At 45.7% G+C, this 9020-nt stretch overlaps 1 protein-coding gene across 1 annotated transcript; it reads left to right on the forward strand.

Moving 5' to 3' along the window:
- The first annotated feature begins 1099 nt into the window (after positions 1 to 1099).
- VGLL1 (vestigial like family member 1) lies at positions 1100 to 8766 on the forward strand. The gene is made up of 3 exons (XM_072625724.1): positions 1100 to 1325; positions 5300 to 5719; positions 8690 to 8766. The coding sequence occupies exons 1-3, from the start codon at positions 1100 to 1102 to the stop codon at positions 8764 to 8766; spliced, it is 723 nt and encodes a 240-aa protein (XP_072481825.1).
- Positions 8767 to 9020: the final 254 nt, after the last annotated feature.

Below are 9020 nucleotides of genomic sequence, written 5' to 3' on the forward strand. Positions count from 1 at the left end.
GCTTCTGGTAGATGCCCTTCCTTTTGATGTTTCTGAACCGGGTGACACTACCTTACTTGTCCTCCTGTGCCAAATAAACTCCTTTGCTGCCTAGGGACAGCCTAGGTGCTTTCTACTCCTTTGTAAGGCATCACTTTGCTTTTCTCTGTCATGGCTGGTCAAAGTCTACAGATTCAGTTCCTTTCACTGGATAGATTTTCATCAGAGCCACTAGGAATTCTAGCAGACTTGTTGGGGGAGGGGGGAGCAAAGAGGAGGGGAAGGGTGGGGAGGAGACCTGGAGATAGAAAGATCTATCATACAAGACCCAGGGGAGGGAAAGACCCAGGGAAATGGCCCAAGGGAGGGTGGGGACCCAAGGACCTGGAATCTAGACCCAATGGCTACTTCTTTCCCTGCTCTGCACCCCTCTCCCCCAAGTAGACTGGGACAATGCTGCCAGAGAGGCTGCCAGTAGAGGGGAAAGGGCTGTGTTAGGCTGGGAAAAGCTCACTTGAAGAGAGAGAAGACCTTGGTTTCTCACCTCTAGTCCGCACACCTAAACATCCTCCAGAGAGTCCAGCCCAAGATTCCGTAGCGCAAGCTCCTACCTCTTCCAGCAACTCTAGGAAGAGGTAGAGAGGGAGGTGGCAGGTAGTGAGTATGGCAGTGGGAAAGGCAGAAGTGTCACAGTGCTAGAACCCTGGCGGTATCCAGGGTCCAGGGAAGGTACAGAGGCACATTCACTGCAAGGCTCAGGGCCAATGGACCCCTGCAGGGAAGAAGCGAACCCCGAAAATGTCAGTACCCTGGAAAGATCTCCTATTTCCCTATCCTAGTTTTGGCTCTGCACTGGTACCTTGAACCATCTTCCCAGTGCCGCAGATCAGGACCTTTCTTCTCTCCAGGGCTACCAGCTCATTCCCCAGAACTGACTCACACTAGGAGCCAGCGTGACTTATTAGCACACTGACTTATCTAAAGAGGGGCTCCCTAAGTGGATAATATACTTGTAAATAAATCTGCTTCCAGCTTCTACACTGAGCTATCTGTTCATTCTACCATAATCAAATAGAAAACTGGTTCTTGACATTTTCAATTTTGTTCCTAGGCATTGGTAATGTCAGCCAAGATGGATGAAATGAAGAAAAGTTCCCTCTGGCTGACCAGGGACAAACAACAGCCTATAAAGACAGAGTGGAGCTCCCGATATGTCCTCTTCACTTACTTCCAAGGAGATATTAACAGCGTAGTTGATGAACACTTTTCTACAGCCTTGAGTAACACCAAAAAGCCCAATGAGCTGAGCACCCAAGACAGGATTGAGGCCGCTAGCCCCAATAGTGGTGAGTGTGTCTATCAGTTTATGGGGCTGGGTGAGCTGGGGTGTTCCAGTATGGGATTATTGCCGGTGATTCTCCTCTGAGCTCTCCAGATTTCATGGCTAGACCTTGTGCACATTGTACCACGCTGCCTTTTACCAAGTGGTTCCATTGGCTTCTCCTCTGGTTCTGGGTTTGGAGTTTAGAGTTAGACAAGGTGAGATTCTTCCAAGAAGGCAACTGGAGCATGGCTCTTTTTCTAACATACCACTTGTATGGTTGTTATTCTTCTGGTAAAAATTTTCCAACCAGGTAATACAATAATTTCCTGAGAGCAAGTAGCTTGAGGAACAGTAGATAGAAAGCTTGTTTTAGAGTCAGGAAGATCTATGTTCAAGTCCCACTGCTGACTGGCTCTGTTACCCTGGACAGGTCATTTAATCTCTCAATGTTTAAAACTATTCTTTAACACTATAGATTTCAAAGCACAGTGGATAGAGTGCTGGGCCTGGTGTCAGAAAGACTTTAATTCAAATTTAGCCTGAGACACATAGTAGCTGTGGTTCGGGGGGGCAAGTCACTTAACCTCTGCCTGCCTCAGTTTCCTGATTGGGAAAATGGAAACAATAATAGCACCAACCTCTCAGGGTACCTGTGAGGACCAAATGAGATATTTGTAAAGTTCTTTGCAAACCTCAAAGTGCTACATAAATGCTTGCTATCATGGCTGGTATTATTTGCGTTAGTAGAGGGAACTTCACTATCGATCGTTCCCTATACCAGAGGTGTCAAACGTGTGGCCCACAACACTTCCAAGTGCTGCCGCAACCAGATGAAAATGTAATTGAAAAATATTTAACAAAATAAATAAAAATACAGTATTGGAATATAGATAATGTTAATATTATCAGGATGTAGCCAGTAATGATCCTTACGTATAGTTTAGTGACCCCTGTTTCTATTTGGGTTGAATACCACTGCCCTTATACCAATGAAATTATCAGGCATGAAAAAAACCAAGGTCTTGGTCTAGTCTTCTGTATAATATAAATATACAAAGGGAGGTGGCAGGTGGTGAGTTCTACAAAAGGTTATACCATAGACAGCAGCTACCATAAAAGGATGAAGGGAAAAGGGAAAAGTCAGGAAGACCTGAGTTCAATTTGGCCTCAGTGTGACCCTGGGCAAGTCGACTTCTATCTGCCTCAGTTTCCTCAGCAGTAAAATGGGGATCATAATAGCACCTCCCTCCCAAATTGTTGTGAGGATTAAATGAGATATTCCTCAAATGCTTAGCACCTAGCAGTCCCTATAGAAATGCTTATTCCCTTTCTTTCCTTCATGCTGTGTGCCACCACTGTGCTAAGTACTTTACAATTAGGATCTTATTTGATCCTCACAGAAATCTTGAAAGGTAAGCATAATCCACTGTACCACTGGCTGCCTCTGCATTTTGAGCTTTAGTTCAACTGAGCTATAGTTTGCATTAAAATATGAAAGGTTTGATAGAAATGTGAGGCCAGTAATCCGACTGGGAAGAAGAATGGTTTGTGTAGGAGCCATAAGATCCAAGAGACAGGCTAGTGTTGACCCAGTATAGGCCCCGGAAAGTACATTGTACTTGGAGTCCCAAGACCTGCGTGACCTTGGGCCAGTCATTCAAACTCTATTGACATCCATTTCCTTATCTGTAAAATGAGAGGGTTGGGCCAGAATCGAGCCTCTCCAGCTGGCCCTTTTGGCCTGCTTTGCTTCCCCCTTCCCCAAATACACTAGGCGGCCCTTTGTTCAAATGAGAGGCAATGTGGTCGTCACATTAGTGTGGCGCAGCGCCTGGCACATAGTAAGTTTTTAATGAATGCTTTTTCTCTCCTCCATCCATTCATTCACGCTTTTAATTTATTCACATCCTGCCTCCAGCACTTACTATCTCTGCAGTCATCATCAAGGCATTTAATTTCTCAGCTTCTGTTTCTTCTGTAAAATGGAGAGAGGAATACTTAAAGAAATGTAAGTTCAGAATATGCAATCAGATGAATAGGTCTTTGGGAAGGAGAGCCAAGATGGAGAGAATAGAGAAGCAGCTGCATGCCCTGAATGTAGAGAGGGCTTTGGGGGGGCAGGAATTCGCTCTTCTGCCATGAGGCCAGATGTTCCAGTTCCTACTCCCCCTGGAACCTCAGAACAATCTCCGAGGTCCCTTCCAGCTCTGATTGTCCTCTATTATCTCTGAACCTCTAAACTAGGGATTCTTGACTCTTTTTGTGCATCATGATGGCTCCTGGCCCTTCTCAGAATGCTTTACTTTCTTTCTTTCTTTTTAAGCAATTGGAGTTAAGTGACTTGCCCAGGGCCACAAAGCTAGTAAGTGTCTGAGGCCCAATTTGAACTCAGGTCCTCCTAATTCCAAGGCTGATGCTCTATCCGTTGTGCCACCTAGTTGCCCCAAGAATCATGTTTTTCAAAACATAAAATAAACTATACAGGATTGCCAAGGAAGCCAATTATATGGAAATATGGTTACCCAAATACACATTAAAAAAACTCACCAAATTCTGGGGGTTCAGAACCCCTACTACCACATGAGATTATGTGTGAGAAATGCCAGATGAGTAGTATAGAGGGGAGAAAGAGAATTCACTGGAGGTAAAGTAGCCAGGAAGCCTGCATGGAGGAGATGGCATACTACCTCTCTGCTCTGATTTAATGCAAGCCAGGCATGGAAACCTGGTACCACTTTTCCAAAGCTGGGGGTTTTATTAACAATTCCCAGGATATCAGAGCTGGAAGGGGCCCTTGGGACCAGCTTAGTCGAGCCTCCTCCTTTTAGAGAGGAGGTGACTGTGGCCCAAGGAAAGTGACTTGCCCAAGGTCACACAGAAGTTCAAATCTAAGCCTCTAAATTCCTAAGCCAGTGCTCTGATATGGGCTCTTCCAAAAAATCTTTCAGAAGCACCTGTTGATGGGGGCACTGTACTAATGCTGCCCAAAGGGACTTCCACTGTAGCTTATGATCAAAGCCATCCCTGGGTTAACCAGTGGGCCAGGCTTACTGCTTTGTAATTGTTCTTCTTTGAATTTCCATCCTAGGTCTTGTCATCATCAAAAAGTATGCCTGGTTTTGGTACTTCCCAATACTTACAGAACTTTGGAGCTGGAAGGGACCTTAGCAGTCTAGTTCAACAACATTCTCATTTTGCAAAAGAGAAGTTGAAAACCAGACATTCAATAACATCTCATATCTGCATACCTGCTTTTTAGTGCATTATCTTACTTGGTGCTCATGATAACCCCTTTGGGTAGACACTATTATCTTCATTTTTCAGATAAAGAAATTGAGGCTTAAAGGAGATTGGGTAACTTGTCTAAGGGAAGTGGATGAGCCCTGACTAGAACCCAGACCATAAGGCTGGGACTCCTAGTTCTTCACTCTCCACCTGAGCCCACTGGGCTGGGCTGTGTCAGGGAGGGGCATCCATGTTGTTTGGGGAATGAAGGCAAAGGAAAAAGCAGGAAACGCCCAGCCAGCCAAGCTAGTCCCCTCCTGAGCTTTGGAGGAATTGGATGGATCGCCTCTGGGTCCAGCCGTTAAGATTTAGTAACCTCTTGACTCTCTCTCCCTTCTAATTACCTACCGCCACCTTAAAGGCCTACACACACACACACACACACACACACACACACACACACACAAACACACAAACACGCGCGCGCGTGCGCGCGCGCACTATATCCATACCGAATGCATAACCTTGTTTAAAAGTCTTTTGACCTCTATAGATCTCACTATCACTAAAGTAATCAAATAAATTAAACCCTAGTTCTCAAAGATAGGAGAGCGAGTCCCTGTAGAGATAGTTAGAATGTCACAATGGAAACAGACCTTAGCCCTCATCCCATCTACCCTCCCCTGCTTTGGGCAACACAGTGAGGTGCTAAAAACAGGGTTTTTGCTGTGTCTATCTTGTCTCACAAACCTTGCAAAACTTTTTTTCTAGACAATCAGTTGCCTCTAAATCAGTGGAATTTCAACTCTCACTGGCCCACACCACACCCAGAATTATCTCCTGTCAACAGGAGCTTGGCCAGCTGCGCTTTGAACATGTCTGTTGCCCAGGACTCGTCGGCGTTGATGGTCTCCAGCCCTCCTCCTCGGTTTGGACAGCTGTGGCATTTGCCTTTTCCTGTAGCCAGACCAAGTCTGGTTGAGCCTGGGTATCCTTCTCCCTCCTTCCCTAGTTTCCATCTAATGCCGGGAACCAAGCGTGAGAGGAAATATGGCTCCCTTCTCAATCTCCTACAGCAAGACAGGTGCCTTATGTACCCCATGCCACCAGCCAGGAAGCAGGCTAGGCATTTTCCCCTTGGCACTGGAGCCCCAAACTTGCCCCCTGCTGGGACTCCCAGCCCTGTTGGTGGTAAGGAAAAACCCTATGTGGTTTTGTGTTAAGGATCCCTTCACTGTTTCTCCTTGGCTAAGAAATAGTTAGAGTGGGGGAGGGAGGTGGGCAGAGATGCCTATTCAAACCCCCGTTTCAGCCACACCCCATGGGAGCTCTTCCCCAGTCCATCCTGCTCCTTTCCCCAGTCCATCCTGCTCCTTACCCCACTCCACCATGGTGGTCTCTCTAGCAGTGGCCTCACAATGTCCTGTGATCTCTTCTATGCCACTCCCCCTACCCCCCCAAAAATAACTGAATTAAGAGAATGTCTTATACTACTTATACCCTAGTGCAATAATTGCTAAATTATAGTCTGAGATTTTCCATACACTCTTACCAGTGTGGACTGGGGAGAAAACAGGCCTTTAACAGCTAAGGAATTATTGAGGTCAGCTGGGCTGAACTGTCCAGAACCATGTGCCCCAGTCTACATATTAAGCCTTTCCTTATAAGGATGAGCTTGGAGCCGAATATAACTTGGGAGAATAAGTGTAAAGACCAGGTGAGAAGCAATGATCAGAGGACCGGATTTCTGGTCCTGACTCTACCCTTAATTATTTGTGGGACCGTGAGCAAAAACCTTCCACTGCTCTGGGCCTCAGTTTCCCAATCTGTAAACTGTGGAGCTAGACTACATGCTCTATAAGAGGCCCCTCCCAACTAAATCCTATGATTTGATGATTCTGTGACCTGGGGCAAGCCACCAGCTGTTCAGGGCCTCAGTTTTTTGCTCTAGAAAATGATGAGATCGGTTTAGGTGTTTGCTAAGGAAAGTGCCTTCCAGCTCTACCATTCCAGTATATTTGGCAAAGCATCACAAAGTTAATCTTTGTTAAAATAAATGTGTAACTTTGGGACACATCTACAGAAGGAAATTATGTCCTTGGAAATGAATTGGATAGTCTTAACGACAACGCCAGATTCTTAGGTGAAAAATCTGGGTTGCAATGCATGGTAATCATCTGAGGGACCCAATTCTCAATCTTCCTAACTGCTCCCTTTATATTCCACCCCCTCAGGGAACTCCTTTTACTTTTCTCTAGTCCCCTTCTCCCTAATCACTGTCACCCCCTACCCACAATCCCTTCCTCATTCCCATAAAAATGCACTGGGCAATCCTGGTACATACTCCTTCTTTTGGTCAAGGTGTAGGAAAGACCTGACCTGAGCTAAGGCTAAGGGGAGGCAGTGGAATAAACACTGAATGTAGAGTCAAAGGAGAGGTCTTAATTCCAGCTTTTCCTTTTACTGCCTGTGTAACCTTGGGCAAGTCCCTTCCCCTGCCCTGGGCCTCAGTTTCCTCCTCTGCAAAATAAAGGAGTTGGACTAGTTGGCCTCTGAGGTCCCTTCCAGCTCTGGAGCTGTGATGCTGGAGATACTATCCAATTACTCTCCACCAGTATCCTAAAAAGAATTCCTCCCTTCACACAAAGCATTCTAGCAGAAGTGGAAACCACTGCTACTGTCCATAATATCCAGCTGTTACTCAACATCACTGTGGACTGGGGCCTCCTAAGTCCAGCGTGAGCCTTCTTGGCACATCTCTTAAGTCGCTAAATTCAAGAAGCCAACAATTGTATCTCTGACTACAAATGCATCTGGAGAACGAGGAGCAAGAGTTAAGGGAGAAGAAGGGTGGGTGGCCAAAGCAGCAGGGTTGATCATTCCCAGCAGCTGACTGTCACAGCCTGGCTGGGCACTGCACCTCCTTCACAGAAGTGCTATTGACAAACCTCTTCTTTTTCTTTCTTAGGGAAGAAATACTAGCACCAGTCTCGCTAATGCAAGTAGGTATCTGAGCTACACTTGCCTGGGATAAATTTATTGAGAATTCCCAGTGCTGTTAAAAGTAAACAGACAAAAAGGTGAAGCTGCTTCTCCTGCAACTTCCATGAGCAGAGGTTAGCATGAGAATAACCTGACATTCCTGAGAAGACCTTTCACTCTTTAGCTTGCACAAATTCCTGTTCTTTCCCTTTTCAGTAGTCACTAACAGACTCTGGTGCAGGAGACAGCCAAATTAGCTCAGTTAGCTGAAGTGAACCAGCCCAAAGCCCCAAGAGGGATGAATGGTTCCACAGGAATTAAAATGCTCAGTCCCAGATGTTCCATCCTCTGCTTTCAAAGACCACCCACGACTCTGCTGTTGGAACAAATGTCCATTGAGGCCAAACGCCAAAATGATTGGTTACATAAAATTCTAAAGTGGAAGGTTCTGAAGCAAGCCCTGCTCCATCTGCATGCAGTGGGATAGAATGGGCCCTGGGTTGGGAGTCAGAGGCTCTGGGTCCAAATCTGAACTCAGCTACTTATTATCTATGTGACCTTGGCCATGTCACTTTTCATCTCTTGGTCTCAGTTTCTCTCTCTGCAAAATGAGGGGATGGAGGGCAGCTAGCTAGGTGGCACAGTAGATAGAACACTGGGCCTGAACTCAGGAAGATTGATCTTCTTGAGTTCAAATCTGGCCTCAGCCATTTACTGTACGACCCTGGGCAAAGTCACTTCACTCGGTTTGCCTCTGTTTTCTCATCTGTAAAATGAACTGGAAAAGGAAATGTCTAAACCACTCCAGGATCTTTGCCAAAAAAGCCCCAAATGAAGTCAGGAAGAATCTGACATGATTAAAATAACTCAACAACAATAAAAATAAGGGAATGGGGTGAGATGGTCTCTGATGTCCCTTGCAGTTCTAACATTTTGGGGCTCTGCCAAGAGGCTAATCAAGCGGTCGATAAACATTTATTAAGCCCCTACTCTATGCCAGATGCTAAGTGCTAACTAAATTCCACATGTGGATTGTGACATATCTAAGTGCAGAGGGGGCATAGCTTGCCAGAGTGTTGATTTAATCACAGAAGGCTTCTTGTGATGGAAACAAGTTTTATGCAAGCCTGACTCAAACTGAGATCCCCACATTTAACAACTCTCTTTGTTTTCTTTTAGACACAGAACGAAATGCTGTTTCTCCAGCCATAGTTGACAGCCCAGGGAGTGCTGGTGAAGTTAAAGGGCCTAAATGAGAAAATGGGCCCTTGTCAGAGGCCCTCACATACTGCTGCTGGATTTCAGTGCATGTGGCCGCTAAGTTGATATTAACCATCTCCCAGCATTTGCTTGAAGCCAAAGCTGATGTGAATGGTTCTGTCAAACTTGCCAAATGAGCTATTGTTATCATGTTTTTCAGGAATCCCTCTCCAGGTAGAAGATAAAAGTTGTCCTTTTATCGCCTGGATACTTCGGTTCTGTCTTGGTGAAGATAACTTTTTCCCATAGA

This window comes from Notamacropus eugenii, chromosome X (assembly GCF_028372415.1).
Source record: "Notamacropus eugenii isolate mMacEug1 chromosome X, mMacEug1.pri_v2, whole genome shotgun sequence".
In the NCBI taxonomy this organism is placed as follows: domain Eukaryota; kingdom Metazoa; phylum Chordata; class Mammalia; order Diprotodontia; family Macropodidae; genus Notamacropus; species Notamacropus eugenii.